Genomic DNA, 25,405 nt, shown 5'->3' with positions numbered 1-25,405 from the left:
AGCGGAGCAGAGTGATATGTAGTTCTGTGGCAGAAGGTCCAGTAGAGCTTTTAACTTGCTGATTTTAAATCCCTCACTTTCTATACTTGGGGGGTGCAGCGGCATACGGGGAAGGCTGTCGCTCATTAACAGGAGTCATGTGGGGGGTGCAGCAGCATACGGGGAAGGTTGTCGCTCATTAACAGGAGTCATGTGGGGGGTGCAGCAGCATACGGGGAAGGTTGTCGCTCATTAACAGGAGTCATGTGGGGGGTGCAGCAGCACACGGGGAAGGCTGTCGCTCATTAACAGGAGTCATGTGGGGGGCGCTAATCACTGACTGGCGGCTGTCTTAATATGAAGCGGCATACGGGGAAGGTTGTCACTCATTAACAGGAGTCATGTGGGTGGAGCTATCTGTGATTGTCTTGTGGGGAAGGCTGTCAGTCACTGATAAGGACCGCCCACATGACTCCTAAGTATAGAAAGTGCAGGTAAGTTAAAAACTATACTGAATCTTTTCCCACAAAACTACATATCATCTGCTATAACGTGCAGGTAGATCGGACAGGATTTTCAAGGCAACGGGATTCCTTTAAAGTCAATGGGAGTCATTAACAAATACCGGCTTTTTACGGACTGCCACAGGAAGCACCTAATGTATGACGAGGCGCGCACCTCCGGCAGTCCGTGTGCCTGAAGTAAAAACCACTCCAGCCCCTGACTTAATAGTTTTTGCTCCTCTTTTAGGCACGTTTTAGGTATAAAAGATAGTACATTTGCAGAAGGGCCCAGTCCCCACCACTCCCAAGGACGGCGCAGAAACGCCCATGGGACAAAATATTGTCTCAAAATGGGGTCTTGCAACATTATTTACACCAAAAACTGGCATAAAAATGTTCATAAAGGACCCCCTATGAGGTGACAGATGCAGATGGGCATAGTCTTCCACAGGTTGTGGGGTCACGGAGAAGTAGGTGTCAGACGATGCATTTTACAACATACACATAGTAATAGCACGTGTGAATAGGAATCCTATGTTACTGTGAGCATGTTTGGAAAACTGAAGAACTCATTGTAAACACTCGGTAATGTACTTGATTTGTCTGTATGGTGCTGGTAATGTCCAGATGATACCATGACTTTGTGTTGCCATAGTATTGATTAGACGGCAGTGAATAGACTGCAATAAATGGGAAAGGAAGAAATGACAAACCTGTGCAATGGTGTTCTTCTCAGTGCTCGAGACCTACATTTCCTCACAGAATGTGCAATGTGATGACGGGTTTATAAAGTACAGACACTTTACTACTGCAAACAAAAGTTTAAAGGGTCACTGAGCTTTCCAAAAAAACGTTTTAATATGTCATAGCGATTATATATAAAAGGTTTTATTTGGTGGACGCTTACATAGTGCGCTCACTCATCGCTCCAGGGGACGGGCTTGGTAGAAAGTCTATAGGCCCATCAGGAGAGGCAGCGCGATGTGTTGGTACGAGATATATATATTTTTTTTATGCTTTAGAAATCTAATGCACATAAATTAGTGATTTTTGTACATGCAGTAAGATTCCATTAATCTGGCATCCTCGGGACTGAGAAGGTTCAGGATTATTGGACAGTTCAACCCCTCTGCTGCCAGTGTACATTGCGGCACGTTGCTTTTGGAAACTGTCAGCATGCTTGTCCAGTAACACAGTTCACATTGGTTGGTACATGATATTACTGTGCCTGGTGTAACAAGGATGCACACCACCAGAGCAAGTTCTGAGCCACCTTGAGACGCTGCTGGATTAAAGGTCAGTAATACCACTAGTTCTATATGTAAACCGGTATAAAAAATACTCAGGAGTCTGAGAACGGGAGTTTTGGCTGTTTTGTGCTTCCTGATGAGTGAAGGATGTTTTTTCTGTTTTTAATGTATTTGTATATACTGTACGCTCTAAGAAGCTCCTTGGACTACAGCCCCCATCATTGTATTAAAGACTCTGGGAGCTACAGCAGTGGCCATATTGGCTAGAACACAACTTCCCAGAAATGGAATAGAGAATGAAATGGCTGAATAGTTTAATTGTGCAGTTTTTTTGCCACTTGACAGAACAGAGATCTTTATTTGGGGAGAAATGCTGCATCTGAAATTGTTACTACAGCATTCTTTTTGGAAACTCCGCTGAGCTCATAGCTGTAGTTTCCTGCACTGAAAACATGTCCTCCCGGCTTTAATGATGTGGAAAAACTAATTGCTTGTGCTATTATTATGGTTTGTTCTAGACGCATGAGTCAAGCAGCAGGCATGAAATACCCAGCGAGTCCAAACTAGTGCCGGGAAGAAACCATAGAATATAAAAGGGTCAGAGGATGAGCCGGGGGCCGGGACCTCGGATGCTGCCCCTTTGACTCACGGCTCAGAGATTTCTGTACCTACTGTATGTAAGTAGGGGATGAAAGGTATGACTGACGCAAGATGTTTTTGTATCTGGCAGATTATGACCCAAAAATGTAACTGGAGTTTACATCCCTATTCTTGGGCTAAATGCACACGATCAGGATTGCGTGCAGAAAATCCGCACTGGTCATGTACATTTTCTATGAGAATTTTTAATTCTCATGCACACAATGCTGATTTTGACATACGGTGCAGATTTTAAAATCCACAGCATGTCAATTTTATTTTATTTTTTCTGTCTGGATTTTGTCTATTCACTTCAATGGGGACAGGAAAATCGGCATCAATTGATGCAGATTGACCGCATGGATTTCCCTGCGAACACCTGCAGATTTCAGTGGGGATTGTCCGCACATGAATCCTGAACATGTGCATGTACCCTTAAAGGGAAACCATGACTTTACACAAGAGTCCTTAGTTTTACCACTGCAGAAAAAATGTTGAAGAAACGTAATGATCTTCAGAGAATCCAGAGTATACCGAGCATTACACAAGTCCAACAACCTGATGACCTGACGTTACTTACTGTGGGCTTTTTCTACTGCTTTCTAGGTATTGGATTTCTGTTGTCTTTTCTATCCCCTAGAGCAGGGATGGCCAACCTGAGGCTCTCCAGCTGTTGCAAAACTACAACTCCCAGCAGACCCAGACTGCCTACAGCAGGGCATGGTGGGAGTTGTAGTTTTACAACAGCTGGAGAGCTGCCGGTTGGCCATCCCTGCCCTAGAAGCAGTATCACTTTGATCCAAACTAAGGCATCTTTCACATGTAGGTGAATCCCAACCATGGCGCCATCTGTGGTCTCCACCCACTGCAGACGTATCCATGGACTTTAATTTGTGTGTGTTCACACATTAGTGGTTTTGCAGACTGTGGGGATACCACTGAAGCATGCCCCATTTTTGTGTGTGTAATTACAGATCCCTCATGCACATTATAGTCTATAGGTCAGGGAAGACCATGGACACAACACAGGTGCCATCTGTGTATGGTCCGTGGTTTTCAAGGATTGTTGCAAAAATATGCTCCGAAAATTAAAGGGATTGTGCAGCCAGTAATACTGATGATCTATCCTCAGCATAGGTCATCAATATCTGATCAGTAGAGGTCTGAGCCCCCTAATCAGCTGTATGACGAGGAGGCAGCGCTCGTATTTATAGCGACTGTGCAGTGTAACTACAAGCGCTCGTCCTATTTATTTGAACAGAACAAGCACTTCTGAGACAACGCGCTGTATTATCTTGAAGAGGAAGTAGCACTTGTACGAGCTCAGACTCCTGTTCAAATAGCTAATTGGGGGGGCTGGAAGTAGGACCCCCACCCATCAGATATTCATGACGTATTCTAAGGATAGGTCATCAATATGTACTGGCTGTAGAAACCCTTTCCTTTTCCGCCTAGCAGTGTCCGTGACACACAGATGTAATCACAGACAGGGACACATGAAAGAGGCCTAACAGCCCACGGTGAGGATGTGCAGCTGCAATATAAATGCTAAAATGTGGCCATCTGAATAAGGCCTTATCGTATGTATATGCCTTCATTGGATCGGGTTATATTATTTGCAAAAGTCAAGCCCCTATAAATGACACAAAGCAGCAGTCATAAACCGCTCAATTTCTCTTTTTATTAACATCAGATTGACATCTCTAGTTCCCTCCCCAGAAGAACGGTTCCAGAAATCCTCTGACCTGTTTAACACTCACTTTGTGGAACCAGAATAATGCATTTAAATAACAGACACAAATACAAAAAAATCCTGTACAAAATTTACATAGAAGGTTATGCACCTAATACAGAGAGAGTAGCAGCAATGGAAGGAAGGTGTCCCAGTCACGCAGCTATTCACGTAAGTTACACCCTAACAGCTAATGGTGAGACTGACTCTGGAAATCTACATCTATACAGGACCACTGGTAGGTGGAATGGTCTCATACCCAATTTACATTTGCTTTTATATGGCTTTTTATTTTATTGCTTGGCGATGACCTACCTTTCTAGGAGGAACTCTAAACTGGGTATCTGCCACCTTCGGCATTCCTGATGTTTTGAAAGAACAACTTCCAGCATGCTCCATTCTATACTATTCGATCTCGGAGAACAGTTGGGCGAATGTGCATGCTGGGAGTTGTCGTTTCACAACAGCTGGCGTGCGAAGGTTCCTGACCCCTGCTCCAAACCAACCTTATTGCCACCCCACACTTTGGGGGGACTACAGATCGCAGCCAAATCTGCTATCCTGAACTAAGACTACTGAAGAGGCACAGTTTGCTTACCTTTGGTCTCTATCTAGTTCAACCTATCGTACATACTGTTTGGTAAGCCAGTTCACTATGATCAGCTTGCTTCTTCCGTGTCATAGCTGTAGGCTAACGTAGGTCTCTGATCTGAAATAAAAAGCACTCCAAATCTCAGCTTCCTGGAGTTATGCTTTAAATCCTGTTCCAGCAGGGGCGGATTGGGAACTAAATGTGGCCCTGGAAAAATGTAAAAGTGCCCCATGTTATAGGTAGGTCCAAACTGAAAGAAGGCGGGGCAACATAATAAGGCAGGGCCAGCAATGCCATAGTGCAGAGCATCATACTGCCCCAGCTGAGCTAAATACCACAGTGCAGCACACAATAGTGCCACCTGCTGAACAGCATTCAACTGTATCGTTGTCCTGCAGACATAGATACAGTTGAATTCAGGAGGACACCTTCGGCTGCTGGCCAGGTGTGTAGGAGAGAATCAGATCACTATGTACCTAGCCCGTGGCCATGAGGAGGACTTGGATGGCCCTCCTAGGCATCGGCCCACCTGTAAACTTCCCTGTAGGGTCTATGGCCAATCAGCCCCGTGTTCCAGTCATACAGATCTAACACGTTACCCAATGTAATCAGCATGGACGATGAAGAGTGGCCTGAAACATACAGCGCGGCTTTGTCTTAGTGACCAAACTGAGATTTAAATATTTGTGTCCATTGTTGCAGCAGCTGTGAACGTGAGCATGGTGCCACCCTCCACCTCTGCTGCCAGCGGGGCAGGGATAAACAAAGCATACGTATAGGGCACAGGTAGATAAAGGGAAACTTAACACGTCTCCTTCCAAAACATTACCTAGTAATGTGCGGCAGTAGGCTTCCTAAAGAATGTTTAATGATGAGAGTTGCCAAGTGCCCCTTCTGAAAACAATGTGAATACTGCGCATATGCCACTCTATACAGTACAACACAGAGATCGCCTGCTAAGCTACCCACTAAGAGCAGGCACTGGGATTTACCACACTGGACTCCATCCACAGGGATCCGCAAGCATCCTCATCTGCTGTGGAGTAGTCATTATCTTTACAATACTTGGCAATGCAGGTTTCCAGTCTCTAGTGCTATGATCCCTTCCCAACAGGCTCACTATCCAGAACGTATTTTTTGAGTTCTGCTCGCAAGGCTTCTATTCGACGCTGCGCATCTTTAAGCTGGATCCTCAGACTTGTGTTTTCCTCCTTCAGATATGATCTCTCCTGTTATGAAGGGGACAAAAAAATAGGACTGTCATGACTCAGGTCTTCAACTCTCCCCTGCAGTACAACAAAGGGGACCCCATTATGGTGGCGAGTTGTTCCATTCAGGAAAGAAGAAGCTAGATTATGTTCTCTGTGCTTTATCATGCCTGGGTCAACTCCATACCCCCCTAGTATCGTAAAAATGCAGGTCCTCTGGTGAGGCGAGCAGGTAGGAGTATGAGGGGATGGGGAGTAACAGCTGTCATTCGAACAAACGTTCGGCTGAAATCTTGTGTATGGTTGGCTTTATAATTAGTGTTGAGCGAACTTGTGGTTTAAGTTCAGCGTCTAAAGTTCGGGTTATAGAAGAACCGCGTTATGGATTCTAAATTCCGTTATGGTCCGTGGTAGCAGAATCCATAATGCGATTCTTCGATAACCCGAACTTTAACCACAAGTTCGCTCAACACTATTTATAATGTGCAACAGACCCCATTCTCTCCCCCAACATCCGCCATCTCAGGGAGGTTACCATACAAATTAGATGGTGTGTTCTGCTGACGTGTATGGACATCTTAAAGAGGTTTTCCAAGACATTTTAACTGATGACCTACCCTCTGTATAAGTCCTAGGTATCTGATCGGTGGGGGTTCGACACTTGGTACAACCCTGCCAAACAGCTGTTCGAGAAGGCACTGGTGCTACTGACTCCTCGTAGCTTTTCCTAGGTCAGTGATGTCACGTTTATTTGTCATGTGACCTAGGCGAGATAGAAGCCTCTATACAATGGACGGTGCTGTGCTTGGTGAGCTGCGAGAAGGCTGTTGAACTACTGCATCGGCTGGTGCATTCTCAAACTGCTGATCGGTGGCGGTCCCGGTTGTTTGACCCCCACCAACCAGATATTGAGTCAGTTAAAAAGTCTCTGAAAACCCCTTTTAAAGTGGTTTTCTGGGACTTGGATATCGATAAATTATCCTCAGGATCAGTCGGCAATATCAGATGGATGGGTACAGTTTCTGGCAGCAAGCACACAAGGTTGTTGGGAGTTTTGATAGGTCATCAATATCTAAGTCATGGAAAACCCCTTTAAGGGACTCATAGCAGCTGCAAGATCTGCCTCAGGCTGACTGACAATCTGCATTGCTTTCGTTAAATTTTCTGGGAACATTGGACACCGTAATAGTGGCCAAAATGCTTGTGACCCTACTTCTTAACACCTACAGGACCCTGAGATTTTCAATTTTTGCGTTTTCATTTTTCACTCCCTGCCTTCCCATAGTCCTAACTTTACTATTTTTCCGTTCACATAGCCTTATCAGGGCTTATTTTTTGCGGGACAAGTTGTACTTTCTATTGGCACCATTTATGGTTGCATACCATGTAGTAGGAAGCGGAAAAGAAATTCCAAATGGTGTAGAATTTGGCAAAAAAAACGCAATTCTGAAATAATTTTTTTTTTTTTTTACACTGTACACGATGCGGTAAAATTGACCTGTTATCTTTATTCTCCAGGTCAGTACGGTTACAACAGTACCACATTGTATAACTTTTCTTGCATTTTTATACAGATTTTTATTTTTATTTTTAAACCTTTGAGGGGAAAAAAAATATGCTATAACCACATTCTGACCACTATAACTTTTTGATAGTTATATGTACGGGGCTGTGTGAGGGCTAATTTTTTGCGGGATGATCAGTGATACCAATTAGAAGTGTGTGCAACCTTTTAATCACCTTTTATAAAAGGTCCTTAAGGGGTTAAAAAAGTGAAAATATATATATACAGTACAGACCAAAAGTTTGGACACACCTTCTCTCATTCAAAGAGTTTTCTTTATTTTCATGACTATGAAAATTGTAGATTCACACTGAAGGCATCAAAACTATGAATTAACACATGTGGAATTATATACATAAAATGTCATATTCTAGGTTCTTCAAAGTAGCCACCTTTTGCTTTTATTACTGCTTTGCACACTCTTGGCATTCTCTTGATGAGCTTCAAGAGGTAGTCACCTGAAATGGTTTTCACTTCACAGGTGTGCCCTGTCAGGTTTAATAAGTGGGATTTCTTGCCTTATAAATGGGGTTGGGACCATCAGTTGCGTTGTGGAGAAGTCTGGTGGATACACAGCTGATAGTCCTACTGAATAGACTGTTAGAATTTGTATTATGGCAAGAAAAAAGCAGCTAAGTAAAGAAAAACGAGTGGCCATCATTACTTTAAGAAATGGTCAGTCAGTCCAAAAAATTGGGAAAACTTTGAAAGTGTCCCCAAGTGCAGTCACAAAAACCATGAAGCGCTACAAAGAAACTGGCTCGCATGCGGACCGCCCCAGGAAAGGAAGACCAAGAGTCACCTCTGCTGCGGAGGATAAGTTCATCCGAGTCACCAGCCTCAGAAATCGCAGGTTAACAGCAGCTCAGATTAAAGACCAGGTCAATGCCACACAGAGTTCTAGCAGCAGACACATCTCTAGAACAACTGTTAAGAGGAGACTGTGTGAATCAGGCCTTCATGGTAGAATATCTGCTAGGAAACCACTGCTAAGGACAGGCAACAAGCAGAAGAGACTTGTTTGGGCTAAAGAACACAAGGAATGGACATTAGACCAGTGGAAATCTGTGCTTTGGTCTGATGAGTCCAAATTTGAGATCTTTGGTTCCAACCGCTGTGTCTTTGTGCGACCCAGAAAAGGTGAACGGATGGACTCTACATGCCTGGTTCCCACCGTGAAGCATGGAGGAGGTGGTGTGATGGTGCTTTGCTGGTGACACTGTTGGGGATTTATTCAAAATTAAAGGCATACTGAATCAGCATGGCTACCACAGCATCTTGCAGCGGCATGCTATTCCATCCGGTTTGCGTTTAGTTGGACCATCATTTATTTTTCAACAGGACAATGACCCCAAACACACCTCCAGGATGTGGATCGAGATGGTTTGGGGTGAGCTGGACCGCAGAGTGAAGGCAAAAGGGTCAACAAGTGCTAAGCATCTCTGGGAACTCCTTCAAGACTGTTGGAAGACCATTTCAGGTGACTACCTCTTGAAGCTCATCAAGAGAATGCCAAGAGTGTGCAAAGCAGTAATCAAAGCAAAAGGTGGCTACTTTGAAGAACCTAGAATATGACATTTTCAGTTGTTTCACACTTTTTTGTTATGTATATAATTCCACATGTGTTCATTCATAATCTTGATGCCTTCATAGTCATGAAAATAAAGAAAACTCTTTGAATGAGAAGCTGTGTCCAAACTTTTGGTCTGTACTATATATAATATATATATATATATATATACTTTATGCACTATTTTTCGTAGTGTTCTAAGCCACTTACTTTGTCCAATTCTTTGGTTGTGGGTCTAATACCTCGTCTCTCCTCTCGTGCTTTGCGAACAGAGTCTGTATTATCCCACTTGGCATACGCCCGCTTCCTTATTAACATCGGACTGGGACAAGGAGATGGGCTGCGGTTTAAAAGGGGATCTGGTGTATGGCTCCGGTGCATGGAAGGAATCTGTAAGGACGGACTGGGAGGGCAGTCATCTGTCTGTGTAGCGCGATGTTTCACAGCTTGTTGTAACCGTACAGAGATCGTCTGAGCCGAGCTTCCCATCAACATAATTGTTCTGTCCTTGTTGATTTCTGTATGGTCATTTACTTCACCATTTGTATAAGGAAATGAATCCTCACAGTCTGTGGAAATATTAAAAAATATTTAAAATACAAATAGCTTACAGTTTTTTGGAGGGCTGACTAAGGAATCGTCACAGGAGGTTGGAAGTAGGGATCCCAAAAAGTTGTGGGCCTCCATACTGTCTCATTCACACTTTAGTACCTGGCCAGTATGTGTTAAATTTCCAATATGCAAATCTGCCACTTGTTACCGTTACCTGAAGGACTATCGTGCTGTGTGTTTGTGTCTGGTTATCAGTTGTGGTCAGACGTGAATGGAGCATGGCAGCTTGTACACTAATATCCACAGTGGTCACCTTTTTAGAAAACATGGAATTTTCTGCAGTCTTAGGCCTGTTTCACACTGGCGCTACTGGTTCCGGCAGGTGAACAGCCTGCCGCATCCATAACTACCCTGTGCAGCCATGTGTCTGTCTGGGCTAATTCAATATAATGGGGACCGGTGGAGATCTGGTTAGAGCATGGCAAACATACAGAGAGGTGGCCCAGACAAATACCACTGCATGCAGTGGTTTTTGTTTGGCCGCCACTTGACTAGATCTCCGCCGCTCCCCATTATATTGAATGAGGTGGACAGACTTCCAGCAGCGCACGCCTGCGCAGGGTAGTTACGGATCTAGCAGGCTGTTCTCCTGCTGGAACCAGTAACGTGGGTGAGATTTATGTAAATGTTCTCCACTCCCTGCCTAAGAAATCGACGTGCTGCATTGCAGGTCACTTTATCCTCCACATTTCTATGGAAATTCTGGTGCACAATCGCCAGAAAATCCGCTCCCTTAAGAAAATATACAGGAACCAAAGAAGATTTGGGCTTGCATGCTGCATTCCATACAAGTGGTGACCTTTTTTAACTCTAGAAATTCACTTTGCTCACCATTAGTCATCCCCTTGCCGTTGGCCAGTGAAACGTCAGTCTGTCCGGAGTCCACTGACAAACTGCTGTCCCCAGTGGCACTCTTCGACCTCTTCTTACATTCAAACACAACCAGCTCTTTACATTGCTTGTGGCAGTTCATCCCGCAGTCTGTGGTACAAACACAATGGACAACATTGAATAATAAGTATGATCTGAGAGACAAGGCGTATATCTACACACCTCATTTACTCTACGTGTCTGCACTGGTACTAGGGGAATGCACAGACTACATTTGGGTAGGTGTGGTGAGTAAGACTTCCTCGTGAGTTTCCCTGCAATAACAATTACAGTATCGTGTGATTGATATGGGCTGGTATGTGTATGATACTGTGGCTGTGACCACGTACATCCCGCTTCTAGTTCATCTTCTTCATGCAATTGCAGGTATTTGCGTCTATAGAAATTATGTGAAATGGAAGTGGCAGAAATCAGTGTTTTCACCTATTAAGAATACCTACATGGATAGAACTGCTATTAAAAGGGTTATCCAAGACTAAGAAATGTCCCCCATACGCCAGGGCCCTTCATACTGAATCTACTTACCTGGCTCCCCGCACCGCCGCTTCTCCCCCGTGCGTGGATGAAAACGTCGGGGGGGGGGACCCAGGCATGTGGGGGACATTTTTTTAGTCTTGGATAACTCCTCATAGGGCTCAAGCACATGATCCGCAAATCGCCAATCCATAAAATACGGATCCCGACTGAGTGCATGCCACCATCCTGCAGAAATATCCTATACTTTTGTTCCAGGTCGCAGAATGCACACACAAGGATGCGGACATCTGTTGCTGCGCCATTGAAATGAATGGGTCCACATAGGATCCGCAAAAATGCGAACAGAACATACGGTCATGTGCGTGAGCCCTAATTCTTACAAAAATAAATCAAAATATACACATGAAGAACCCTAATTGTGGGTGACAGACGTGAAGTGGTAATTTTTACCTTTGCAGCGGTATCCTTGTTTAATCACGCCCCAAAGCTGAAAAACATACAGAAAACATCAGTCATTCCAAGATACTAAAGCCGGCCATTCACATTAGCTGTCAGCCAACCATGCATGTATTCTCAAATAGGGACAATGAAGAAACCTCTGGTGGCAGCTTTTCTCCCCTGGGAATTATGTTGAAATCCAACAGTCCCATCCTTTTTTTTTTTTTTTTTTTTTTTTTTTTTTTTTTCCTTCCCCTGATGGAGGATCTACCATTGTGGGAAAGTCGGGACACCACCCATGCACCCCCATTAGATGATAGGTTCAGCCAGCTTTACGTAACCGATTCTCACATAAATCTGGGTAATATCGCGTTCCTAGTACAGCTATATGCAAGACATAAAATACAAAACTGAAAAGTAGACTGCCATTAAAAGGATTCTCCCACCATTGAGATTTATGGTGTATCCTCGGTGACAACTCTACCCTCACCTCCTCCTATGGGGGGAACCAGGGTCCTGTGCATGACTTTATTGTAGTCTATGGGACTTATCAACCTAGTGGGCTAATTTGGCTGTTCCAATAACTCTCGGACTAAATTGGAGAGAGCAGTGCGCATTCTTGACCTGCTCTCTTCTGCTTCTCAACCATTGTAACTGGTTTCCTGTTCTGCAAATTGATAGATGAGGTTCCAGTGGGTACCACCATGTCTCCAGCAACCATGCCATAAATCTCAGGGATTGCAATATCTCCTTAACCAGGAGTTGTAGGGAGAGGCAAAAGTTTAAAATGCACTCAAGGATGTCCAGGACTTCTTAAAGGGGTTGTGTTATCTCAAGCATTGGTGACATATCACTAGGATATGCCACCAATGTCAGATAGCTGCTGGGACCCACACTTAGCTCTAGAATGGAGCCTGCAAAGTGAAGGAGAGTGGACCGTGCATGCTGAGCCACCTTCCATTCATTTCTGAGGGTCAGCCCCATAGTAGCGAATAGAGCACTTCCCATTTACTTCTATGGGACTTTTGAAACTAGCAGAGCGCACTACTCGGCTATTTCTGGCACTCCCATACCAATGCATGGAGGGCGGCCAGGCATGCACCCAGCATGGCTGCACATTATATAGACAACCCATTGAGCGCAACTGTATAATGGTTGATTTCCCCACTGGTGGTGCGGCAGAGAAATCATACACTTTAGCAGAGAAGAGCCCCAAGCGGACAATCAGGTTAACGTATAAATATGGAATTAGATAGTAGAATAAAATAGATTTACAAATGAACTGCCATCACTGCAACACGGAAATCACTAAAATCCATCTCCAGCCAAAAACTAAAAGCTTTGTTATTGGGAATTTTCAGGGTTGTATGGGGAAAGGCTAGGTGGGCAGGTATGGTCAAACCATGTACTATAGCAACCATGCTCTCTGCACGACTGAATGAAAGATGCCCGATTATCGGCAGTACATCTCCCCATGTAGTCAGGGATTTGCTGCAGATAACAGAACAGAATGAGGGAAGATTCCTCCCACATTCATTTTGCATCGGCCTCTGATGCAAACAAGCACCAATGGACGTGTTTATTGCCCCTTAGTGCTCATCCTACACAGGCATCGGACAGTCTATTTGCAATGTCTGATGTCCTGATGTACAGTCCTGTTAATGGTTGGACACACCTATGGGGAAGTTCCGGTCGTCCATGTTTCCTACATGTAAATAAAGTGTTGTGGATCTCTTGTCTCACAGTAGCTTCTTGTAAATGTACTGTCAATTGCCAATTATATTTTCCATAACACTGTGGCACACCCAACATTATTAAGCAACATCCAAGAACACCATAAAATTTGCATTGTACTATTTATAGAGTAAATCTAAATGCCGGCACATTTTAGAATTGACCTTGTACATGCAACTTGAAGGATAAAGGTGTTAATAGTGAAATACTCACAAATCCTGCACAGTTGTCACAAAACGTTGGACGGAGGTATGTGGTCTCCTGGAAGTTATGGAGGAAACCCAGTCCCAGTTTTGAACATATGGAGCTGGCGCGCATGAAATATGCTGTGATTTCTTGCCTGCTGATCTGACCCTCCCTGTTAAGAAGAGATGGTGAACAATGACGGACGACCACTCTGGCCAAACATCATGACATCTGAATATTGTGTGAATCTTTCTTACATGATGGAATTTACAATACAAATGTTTTACGTCTGCAGATTATTATTTTCTTTTCAAATTCCAGCCCCTACAGTGCCCCCAAGTATTGATGATGGCCCTCTTTGTGCCCCCATTATTATAAAATGCCACCTTTAGTCCCAGTGCAGAATAAAATACCATACAGATTCAGGAGGGCACCTACAGCCGATGGCCAGGTACATAGGAGAGGACCAGATCATTATGTAGCTGGCTGGCAGCCGGGAGGTGGGCCTTGGCGGCCCTCCTAGGCATCAGCCCACCAGGAAGTTATCCTGTAGGGAATATGGCTATGGGGACACTCACACCTCACTGGATGCTGCAGGAGCTGTACTCCCATCGTGATCAATTGATGACATCTCTCTAGGAGCACAGGTCCTGCTACATCCAGTGGGGAGCGAGGATTCAAGGAACGTGTCCCCCCTGAGCGTTCAAATGGATGTTTTGTTTTTTAACCCTTTTTGTTTTTTTTACTGGTCATTAAAAAAGCAGCCATGTGAATACCCCATAGACTTAATTGGTTCTAAAAACAGCTGTCACATGCCCGTTTTCTACTGTTGTGTGCATGAGGCCTAAGTCTCAGAGGGAAGCAGTTCTGGTTTTCATATGGGCATTGGATATTTACATGGGGATCATTGGACACATTTATATAAGAACCCAAAACAAAACACCCCACCGCAGCCATAATCTTAAAAAATAGCACTGAATCTCAATAATATGTATATATTCTGTAGGCAGTCTATGGTAATGCAGCTCAGCCTTATGCAAAAATACTTAAGGATGTATTACACTGGCTGATAATGGCTAACGAGCATTCGCATGAACGCTTGTTAGCAATCATCTTGCAGTGTAATACTGCCGCCGGTTGCCAGATGAACGAGCCGCCGGCAAACCACTATATATCATGGGGGCGAGCGATGGCATAGCGGAGGATATCGCTGCATGTAATAGCAGCGGTCTTCTCGGCTAGCTAGCAAGCGATTGTCGGGAAGGAACTCTTCCCTCCCGACAATTGCTTGCTGATCTGCCTGTCTAATACAGGCTTTAGAAATAGGGCTGATCTGCAATATTAGACACAGCCCATGGGCAAGAGTGGTGTTGTTTCCATGAAAAGCAGGCCTTTCATATAATCCTGGACAACCCCTTTAAGATGGATTCACACATTGCATGACAGAAATCTACACAGTCGTAGCCCAAAGTTTTGAGAATGACACAAATATTAGTTTTCACAAAGTTTGCTGCTAAACTGCTTTTAGATCTTTGTTTCAGTTGTTTCTGTGATGTAGTGAAATATAATTACACGCACTTCATACGTTTCAAAGCCTTTTATCGACAATTACATGACATTCATGCAAAGAGTCAGTATTTGCAGTGTTGGCCCTTCTTTTTCAGGACCTCTGCTATTCGACTGGGCATGCTCTCAATCAACTTCTGGGCCAATTCCTGACTGATAGCAACCCATTCTTTCATAATCACGTCTTGGAGTTTGTCAGAATTAGTGGGTTTTTGTTTGTCCACCCACCTCTTGAGGATTGACCACAAGTTCTCAATGGGATTAACATCTGGGGCGTTTCCAGGCCATGGACCCAAAATGTCAACGTTTTGTTTGAAATCTCTTTTTATTAAGACAAACAAAGATCATCAGCTTAATACATATGTAAAATAGAGGGTGATACATATCCCATTTCAGCAAGGCATAAATCTTCAAAGGCAGAGCCTAACAATACAGGCTAGGATACATTAATCCCTCGGTTAGGGCAAAGGCCCCAAGGTGAGAGATCTTACAGGACATAAAAACAAAAAAGTCTAAACGTCTACAAACACAACAGTGTGTCAACCCATTACCCATATTATCATTCACTCAGGAGCATCAAGATTGCTAGCGATGGCCACAACTTCTATGACATGGTATGAACATATCTTGGATACGACATGGTATGAGCATATCTTGGACAGAGGACAGTATTTGTGAAAATTGTGTATGTAAAGGATCACTGGCCATCAAGGAGGCTGGACCTGTACTCTATCCAAGGCTGCCAAAGTTTCAGGAAGCTATCTCTGCAGTGGTACGTCCACCCTATCAGCTCCTCCATTAGGCACATCTGATGGACCCTGTCCCTCCACATTTCTAGCGTTGGCGGCTCCACTGATCTCCATTTGACCGGGATTAGGAGCTTTGCCGCCATCAGTAGATGTGTGATCAGGTTATTTTTCCCCGGGCGAAAATCAGATGTGGGTAGCCAGAGCATCACTAACTGAACTGTGAGCCTTAAATTTGTGGCACATATCCTATTTATGGCCCCTTCTACACCATCCCAGAAAGGTCGTACCATCGGGCAGGACCACCAAATGTGGGAGAGGGAACCAGTGCCGTCTTTACACCTCCAACAGAGGTCTGTAGGAAGTAGCTTAATTTTAAAAAGGTATTCCGGGGTCCTATACCACCTTAGCGCTATCTTGACTGAATTCTCCTGTATCTTTATACACCTGGAAAACCCATGTGAACATTTTTGGATCCACTTTCTACTAATATCATCTGCTACCAGGTGTAGTTCTTTTTCCCATTCCACCACCCACGGCGGCACATTTGAATCCCTTGCGTTAAGGATCTGTCGGTAGATGAGGGTTACACATTTATTCGGCAGCTTTGGTAATAGAATAAAATTCTCCAACCAAGTCGGATCGTGCAGTGGAGTAAAGCTAGAGGCCACGAATTGCTTACAAATAGATTCAAAATCATTTCTCTGGATAAAGTCCTTTCCTGGTGTAACATCTCCTGACAAGCTAGCATAGAAGTCCGAAGACGTCTGTACTTTCTTTAGCTCTCCCACTTTGCAGTGAGATAGGGATAACCAAATATCTGAAGGGGACTGTATCTGTGGGTGCATCGCTATAGGGACCACCGGCAGAGGAGCCAAAGGAGAGACCCTGGCGTGGCCAGAGGAGAGCTCCCCAGACCTATGGCAGACATGAAGCAGTCCCTTGGTAAGCTCACTATCAACTCTAGCCCCTTCCCCTGACTTCCCAGGGATCCACAACCTGCGGAATACTTCCTTACCCAGTAGAGCTAACTCCAAGTCTATGTACATCCAGTGGGTCTCCTGTCTAGCTAACCTAATCCACCTCTCCAAGCTAATGGCCTGGATATAAGTTGTTATGTCTGGCAGGGATACACCCCCTTGTTTTTTCCTACGGGAAAGAAGCCGTAAGGATACTCTAGGGCGACCCTTATCCCAAAGATATCTGCTCATGACAGCCTGTAGTTTATTAGTATAAGATCCAGGGATCAAAATGGGGAGAGCTCTCAGTGTATACATTATTAGAGGCAGGATATAGGTGGTCAAAACATTTTTCCTACCCAGCCATGAGAGGAAAGGCGAATAACTTTTTGAGAGAATGGAAGTGACTTTGGAGAGTAACGGGGGGTAATTAAGACTAAATAAAAGTTTGGGTTCCATCGGGATCAAAACCCCTAGATATTTGATAGCTTGCTTGGGCCATTTGAATGGCGTGAGAGCTTTGACCCGGATACGCAGGGCTGTCGGCAGCGAAATCCCTAAGGCCTCTGATTTATCAAAGTTTATTTTAAAATTCGAGACCCCCCCAAAGGCTTCAAAAATCTGCATGACCTCTGGTAAGGCTATCTCAGGGTTCGTCATCCATAGCAACAAATCATCCGCAAAAGCGGCCATCTTGTGACTGTAACCGCCTAGTTTTACCCCATTAATCAAGGGAGATTGGCGAAACTTAAGTAAAAGCGTCTCTAAAGTAAGGATAAATAGGGTGGGGGATAACGGACACCCCTGGCGGGTACCATTTCTGATTTGGAAGGCGCTCGATAGGGTACCGTTGACCAATACTCTCGCAGATGGAGCAGAATATAAAGTATAGATGGCCCTAATGAAGTCTGCTGGGAATCCAAAGGCGCCTAATGCTTTCCCCATATAGTTCCAACTGACCCTATCGAACGCCTTCTCAGCATCCGTACCTAATAGTACAAGGGGGGACTTAGTTTTGGTGGCATGAGTAATCATATGGATCACTCTACTAATATTATGTCTGCCCTCTCTGCCCGCCACGAAGCCCACCTGCTCCTCTCCCACAAGCCCAGGAAGCAATCCCGCTATCCTACCGTTCAGCAGCTTGGCCCACCACTTCAGGTCTGTGTTTAGCAACGAGATTGGTCTGTAGCTACCACAGCTCTCTCTATCCTTACCATCCTTATGTATGATCGTAATATGTGCTTCCTGGGCCTGTGGAGTCAAGGAGCCCCCTGTGAGCAGAAGATTGCAGACATCAGTGAAATGAGGGACTAGAACATCCTTAAACTTTTTATAATATGATATTGGGAACCCGTCCGGTCCCGGGCTTTTGCCAGAGGGGATAGAGGCTAGCACTTTATCCACTTCTTCCCATGTGAACGGCAGAAGCAGTTTACGCCTATCCTCTTCCGGTAATTTAGGGATAGTTATAGAGTCGAGAAACTCCATTGCCCGGTCGTCGAGCTGCTGTCTAGAGAGTGGGGCCGGGAGGTTATACAGGGACGAGTAAAAGGAACAGAACTCCTGGGCTATGGCTGGTGTGTTAATAAGCCGTGAGCCTGAAGATGACTTGATGGCCTGAATGAAAGACTTGTTCCTCTGACCTTTGAGGAGGCTGGAGACCAACTTGGAGCCCCTGTTTCCATGTAAGTACTGTTTAAAGCGCAATACCTTTAATGCCCTTGCTGAACGTACGTTAAGAAGATCAACAACCTCCTTTCTTAATTTCTTAAGTGATCCTAGGACCTCATCCGCTTGTGATCTCTTATGAAGAATTTCAAGCGTGGAGATCTGCTGAAGAAGGGAATCTAGCAATTTCTGCCTGCTTCTCTTGACTCTAGATCCTAGGCTAATGAGCTCTCCCCTGACCACCACCTTGTGAGCCTCCCAAATGTCAACGTTTTGGTCCCCGAGCCACTTAGTTATCACTTTTGCCTTATGGCGCGGTGGAAAATGCATTGTTCTTCACCAAACTGTTGTTGGATTGTTGGAAGAAGTTGCTGTTGGAGGGTGTTTTGGTACCATTCTTTATTCATGGCTGTGTTTTTGGGCAAAATTGTGAGTGAGCCCACTCCCTTGGATGAGAAGCAACCCCACACATGAATGGTCTCAGGATGCTTTACTGTTGGCATGACACAGGACTGATGGTAGCGCTCACCTTTTCTTCTCCGGACTAGCCTTTTTCCTGATGCCCCAAACAATCGGAAAGAGGCTTCATCGGAGAATATGACTTTGCCCCAGTCCTCAGCAGTCCATTCACCATATTTTCTGCAGAAGATCAATCTGTCCCTGATGTTTTTTTTTTAGAGAAGTGGCTTCTTTCCTGCCCTTCTTGACACCAGGCCATCTTCCAAAAGTCTTCGCCTCACTGTGCGTGCAGATGCGCTCACACCTGCCTGCTGCCATTCCTGAGCAAGCTCTGCACTGGTGGCACTCCGATCCCGCAGCTGAATCCTCTTTAGGAGACGATCCTGGCACTTGCTGGACTTTCTTGTATGCCCTGAAGTCTTCTTAACAAGATTTGAACCTCTTTCCTTGAAGTTCTTGATGATCCTATAAATTGTTGATTGAGGTGCAATCTTAGTAGCCACAATATCCTTGCCTGTGAAGCCATTTTTATGCAACGCAATGATGGCTGCACGTGTTTCTTTGCAGGTCACCATGGTTAACTATGGAAGAACAATGATTTCAAGCATCACCCTCCTTTTAACAGGTCAAGTCTGCCATTTTAACCCAATCAGCCTGACATAATGATCTCCAGCCTTGTGCTCGTCAACATTCTCACCTGAGTTAACAAGACGATTACTGAAATGATCTCAGCAGGTCCTTTAATGAAATGCAGTGGAAAGGTTTTTTTGGGATTAAGTTAATTTTCATGGCAAAGAAGGACTATGCAATTCATCTGATCACTCTTCATAACATTCTGGAGTATATGCAAATTGCTATTATAAAAACTTAAGGAGCAACTTTTCCAATATTTATGTAATTCTCAAAACTTTGGGCCACGACTGTACGTCTCGCCTGCGGTTTTTGATGCAGATTTCACAATTGCAAAAGAGTGTATCCGCAGGAACTGACCATCAATATCCTCACATAAGACGTGGATTCCCGTGGCAATGCCCTGTGTGAATCCACATGTATTTTGTGAAAGTGTGAAGACACTTTTGGCGCACATTGTATCAGAATATTAGGAACACTTTAACAATAATTATTACCTGTCCTTATCCATGATGCAGAAAGAAAAGGGGAAGCTAGCAGCAATCTTCTCAAATTCGTCTTGGGATATATATCCATCCTGGTCCAGATCGTAGTTTTTAAATACAGACTAGAAAGAAAAATATCACTTCGTATACTAAGCTACAAAGATTAGGGAATGTATATGGTAACGGTTGCAGTCATGTAAGACATGTGCAATTGTACTTACATCTACCATCCTCTGCACATGTTTGCTGATGGTTTTGGGGTCTGGTTTAGGGGCGACACCGGATGCCCAATCTGCGACAACTGGGGGTTTGGAGGGGGTGACAGGCTGTATGAAGAGATGCGAAGAGATGAGAGTTTCTATTGCAATTCCAGCCAACTATATCCACCGTCAGTTTTATCACATATAATACGTGTGTTTGTTCGCAGTTAAGGTGTAAAAATCCTACTGCTATTTATATCAGATTGTACACCAGGCGTCAGGAATTGCAGAATCCTTTGGAACTACCTATGGGATTTGGGGCACAGAAAACAGTTTCATTACTGCAGTGAGGTTTATATGATTATATTATGGTCCTTTAATTGCAGTTCCCCAATAAATTCCACCCAAAAGGAATTCTCTTATTGCATCTTCTCCCTTACAGATGTGCCTACGATATATTAATACCTCCACTCGCCCATGAATATGGAGGCTATGGTATCATGATATGAATCACATACTTATGCAAGTAATGAGTGTTATATAAGTGATAGCTCTAATGTATGCACCGTCAGCTTTCCATCCTTAATTTCCAGCTGACCTGACGGAACATTTATCTAATGACGGGTTCAGGCGTTTATCTACCGTAAGTGTCCAGTTCCAGAAGTTTATGCCAAATAGGTCAAGGCTGGGCATAAGCTCATTTGGCGACAGCTATCTCACCAGACTAGAAATGAGCAAATCAATTGTTGATATCAGCCTTCTAGCACAGTGAGGGACTGTCCCTGCTGCTCAAGAGGCTCCCCGTAGACAGACATCTCGCCTGGCCCTGTCAGTGTCCAGAAGTGTAGGGGCGCATGCATAGTATGCATCTCTGCTGCTCAAGCTGCAGCAGCAAAACCTACGTGCTTGCGCTGCTACTTGGCACAAGACTGACAGGGCCAGGCAAGTCTCGGCCTGTCAATCAAGGAGGAGGGGACAGTCTCTTGAGTAGTGGGCCCAGCCCCTTGCTGCTCAAGTAGAATGATTTTTTAACTAATTTGATTTGTATGAATTGTTTGACCCATCCACACACATGGACACTGGGCTTGGGCACGCTAGAAGGAGGCACGGGGAATGAGGAGAAAACCACTGCCAAATACCTCTGGCAAGGACCGAGCATCCTTATATCACTCAACATCTGCTTTTGGGGGAGTCGGAAGGCACATTAGATGATATGATGCATATAGCTAGCCTTAGGCTCTGTTCACATATCTGATGGAGTCACATGAATGACACCACTGATTTACTCTAGGAAGGGGTCCTTTGGGCACCATCATGGCATTACTCATTTTACTAGAATAAGTAGATCTGCATGTTGCACTGTTTGTTCCAGCAAATAAAACAGAATTTGCAACTGAAGATCCCAACGGTCCATAATTAGCATCTAACAATGTCACAAAAATATCATATATAATTGAGCTTCTACAGGGTTTTAGTCAGGTCGCTGCGCTGTTGGAGAATGTGCCTTATTTGGATGAGCCATGTTCCTAGATTGAAATCTACTCCAGTACCGCTACCCCCCTTCCCCGCCTCCAGTTCCCTAGTGGTGAGGATGGCATAAAAAATAATAATTTTTGCACGGGTGTTTAAAATTACCGGAGCCCGGTGATTCCTTGGTTCCCTTGCATAAGACAACTCATACATTTCATCTTCTGTGTAATACAAGTCCAAGGAAAGCTGAAAAACACACAAATAGAACAATGAAGCACATTTATAAAAAGCAGTACATATAAGTATAAGATGTCACCCAGGGCAAATTTTTTTTAATTGTAATTCAATTTTAGAGGTTGCACAATTAAAACAGACATCTGTTTTTCTAGGGCAGCAACAACATAGCAGGGTTATGAAATAGGAGAATTGTATGTAGATATTTCCTAATATTCCTACCACACGCAATAGGAACCATCGGAGCATGTGATTAGAGTGGTAACTAATGGGCAGTATGGCATTTTACAAGACGGCTTGACTACCAGTGGGGTGTAACATGGTGAGGGTTAGCATTGGTGCTGGGGGTATGGCTACGTGAGGACTAGATGGCTGCTAGAGGTTTGGCTGTTTATGATCCACAGATGTAGCAGTTATTAATGTGACACTTAATGCTTTAAATACACCGTTACAGAGAACTGACTTTTTCCATGGCTTTTGTTAATTTTCCGTTTGCTGCTAAAGTGTATTTCAACACATGAAGCGGCTATTCACAGGATAGAATTGCTGCAGCAGACTATCTAGCTAAAGCAGAATGGACTATGTGATCATTCCTCCCCAAAGATTACCATAATGTGGTTAACATGGATATGGGGAGGGGTGGGGGTATCTGTGTAGTAGGTTGCATGAAACAAGAATTTAGAGTTATATAGGTGTCATTTGTGCCCCCAAAACTGCTACCAATACCTGGTATGTTCAAGCATTTTGCAAAGTTGTCCTTAGTGTGCCAAAGATGTGCCACGTTGTTCAGAAAATGAAATATGTATCTGGTTCTCGTTATATACTAATTAGGCTCTTGATGATACAGGATTAGGACAGTTGCGCCAACACTCAGCTAGGCTTGACGGATGTTTCTGAAGATGGTAATGGCATCACAAGGCCAGTCAAAATCCTGTGTGTGTCACTGCATTTACTTCTGGCACATGCGCAGTGAAGGCCCTGGCTTCAGCAGCATATTGTGCATACACCTGAAGTAGATGCAATGGTGCATGCATGAGAAGTCAAGCAAACCTGGCTGGGCATAGCCATCCTGACTTGTATTAGCGCAGGCTCCTCCTTTGTGGTGCTAAAGAACTAATTAGCATATAGTGAGAACAGGATATAATCTTAAAGGGGTTGTCACACGAAAAATATTCTACAGTTTTCAAACCAGCACCTGGATCTGAATACCTTTGTAACTGCATGTAAGTAAAAGATTTAGTATAGCGGTTTTGGGGCAAAAGTGTTGGGGCAGGTTCCCCTTAAAGTTACAAATTATTAAAACAGCGGTGGAACCTACAGTACAGACAATATATGTAGAGAATTGAAGAAGCAGCTGGAATACGGCATGTTGAGGGGATTTACTTACTGTAAGCAGATGTACAAGATCCATATTGGCATCCAGCGGGGGAGCAATGTTTTGGAGCTGGATGAGCTCATTGATGTGGTTGTACATGGAATGCAGCTTGGGCACATTGATTTTCTTCTCATCCAGAAAGTCAGGCATGGCCTCATAAAGAGAAATGAGATCTTTGAGATGCACCCCAAGGATGGGAATCTTAAAGCTGCTGCACTCGTTGTATACTCTCCTGTAATTATCATAATTTCTACAGGAGGACAGGAGCTCTGTCATTTCACTGAGGACCTGAAACGAAAAGTACTATGTTTATTCTGTTCATTAAAGGGGTTTTCTGAAATTTTAACACTGATGAGCTATCCTCTAAAAACCTGGGAACCCCGCCGACCACCTGTTTGAGAAGGTAGTGGCACTCGTAGCAGTGCAATGGCCTTCTCACTGCTTTCCCTTGGTTATGTGGCCTAAGAGCAGCTCAACCCCATAGAACTGAATGGGGCTGAGCGAGATACCAAGCACAGCGGCTATACAATGTACAGTGCTGTGCTTGATGAGCACGAAGAAGCACCGGTGCCTCCTCAAACAGCTGATCTGTGGGGATCCCGGGTTTCGTACCCCCACGATCAGATACTGATGTCTTATTTAGAGGATATGTCATCATCGGTATTAAAATCTTGGAAAACCCTTTTAAATCTTGAAGATTCACATGAAGGATCATATATTTGAGTATCTTTAACATCTCCAAGGGCCTTCAGTGATTCTTAATGTGATGTCTAATTGTCTCATTTATTACGTACCTTGTGCACATCATGGGAAACGTGAGAACTGGTCTCCTTAAGCCTAGATATAGAGCTGTGACAAAGACCTCCAATGATGGCCATCAAAGTGTTAAAATTCTGCAGCTGCTGAAGTTTCTATAAGAACAACCAAAAACATATCATCTCAGTGTAGATGGCTGGATACGTCTTTCCTCCCTCGCTATGCATGGGTATGACTTGCTGCTTACCTGAGCCACATGAATGAACTTGGTGAGAACTTCAGCTCGTAACTGGGGAGTTGGTCGGCTCAAGACCATCAGTTGAACCCACTGAGAGATCCCATTGCAGAGAGCAATTGACCGTTCCATTGTGGGATTGTCTTTCACACAACCATTCACAATGTAGTTTTGATAGTCAGAAAACTAAGAGGAACACATCAAGGTTAGAATAAAGAACTCAAGTTTGCAGCTCTAGATGTCATATTTTCACACAACCCAATGGACCGTGGTGCACAAAATAAATATTACAGCTTTAGTAACTAAAAGTGCTTCTCACACAACCTTCACATACTAAGTACCTGAGAGTGATGAAGAGTTACTTCTAAGTTATTTATCGTATATAGTAATAATCTATGCCGCCATATGTCAAGGGCAGATATATGCCTGTGAAGATACGGAACTGCAGGAACATGCACCTAGCTACAGCTAATGATTATGGTTTGTAGTTATTATCTTTAAAGAGGTTGTTGGCCCATATATACTGATGACCTATCCTTAGGATAGGTCATCAATATCAGATCGGCAGGAGTCCGACACCCAGGAACCCTGCCGATCAGCTGTTTGAAGAGGAAGTGGCACTCCATGCAAGCACTGCTTCCTCTTCATTACACTACGCGTCGTCTCGGAAGTGCAGTGTAATGACGAGTACTCGCTCCATTCAAGTGAATGGAACAAGCACTTATAATTACACTACGCCTCCGATCCACAGGAGACGACGCGTAGTGTAATGACCAGGAAGTGGCGCTCACATGCAGCACCACCTCCTCGTTAAACAGCTGATCCTGATGATAGGTCATCAATCTATATGGCTGGACAACCCCTTTAAGACATACTACAAATCTGATTTGTTAAAATCAAAAGCAGATTAAATATTTAGGCTGACTATACACATGAGATAGTTGCTAGTCAAACCACTGTTCTGCCAACAGCCATCTCACACAACCCCCCCATAGACAATCAGCCAAGCATGCAGGTCTTCTAAACTGGAAAGTAAGTCACAGTAAGGACTCATGCACATGTCTGTATGTTCGGTCCACATCTAATCCGCATTTTTGGCGGAACGGATGCGGACCCATTCGCAAAAGATGCAGACAGAGCACAGTGTGATGTCCACATCTGTGTGTCTGTTCCGCAGCCCCGAAAAAACGATAGAATATGTCCTATTCTCGTCTGTTTTGCGTAAAAGGATAGGACATTTCTAC

At 44.2% G+C, this 25,405-nt stretch overlaps 1 protein-coding gene across 7 annotated transcripts in view; it reads right to left on the bottom strand.

Annotated features, from left to right (window-relative positions):
- Positions 1-4,032: 4,032 nt before the first annotated feature.
- The window catches only part of RASGRP1 (RAS guanyl releasing protein 1), a 215,855-nt gene continuing 194,482 nt past the window's right edge, over positions 4,033-25,405 (bottom strand). For all 7 annotated transcript variants that reach the window (XM_044271594.1, XM_044271592.1, XM_044271593.1 and 4 more), the window contains exons 7-17: positions 24,174-24,347; positions 23,965-24,081; positions 23,183-23,458; positions 21,727-21,807; positions 20,113-20,217; positions 19,904-20,013; positions 13,403-13,547; positions 11,468-11,504; positions 10,481-10,630; positions 9,248-9,606; positions 4,033-5,924 (exon numbers count right to left, since the gene is read on the bottom strand). In XM_044271594.1, the coding sequence (XP_044127529.1) occupies positions 5,790-5,924; positions 9,248-9,606; positions 10,481-10,630; positions 11,468-11,504; positions 13,403-13,547; positions 19,904-20,013; positions 20,113-20,217; positions 21,727-21,807; positions 23,183-23,458; positions 23,965-24,081; positions 24,174-24,347 (1,689 nt within the window). In that variant the 3' untranslated portion in view covers positions 4,033-5,789. The remainder of the gene's footprint in view (positions 5,925-9,247; positions 9,607-10,480; positions 10,631-11,467; positions 11,505-13,402; positions 13,548-19,903; positions 20,014-20,112; positions 20,218-21,726; positions 21,808-23,182; positions 23,459-23,964; positions 24,082-24,173; positions 24,348-25,405) is intronic.

Source organism: Bufo gargarizans, chromosome 11 (assembly GCF_014858855.1).
Source record: "Bufo gargarizans isolate SCDJY-AF-19 chromosome 11, ASM1485885v1, whole genome shotgun sequence".
Lineage (NCBI taxonomy): Eukaryota > Metazoa > Chordata > Amphibia > Anura > Bufonidae > Bufo > Bufo gargarizans.
The sequence above is the reverse complement of the archived record's forward strand: the minus strand, read 5'-3'. Positions and strand labels throughout refer to the sequence as shown.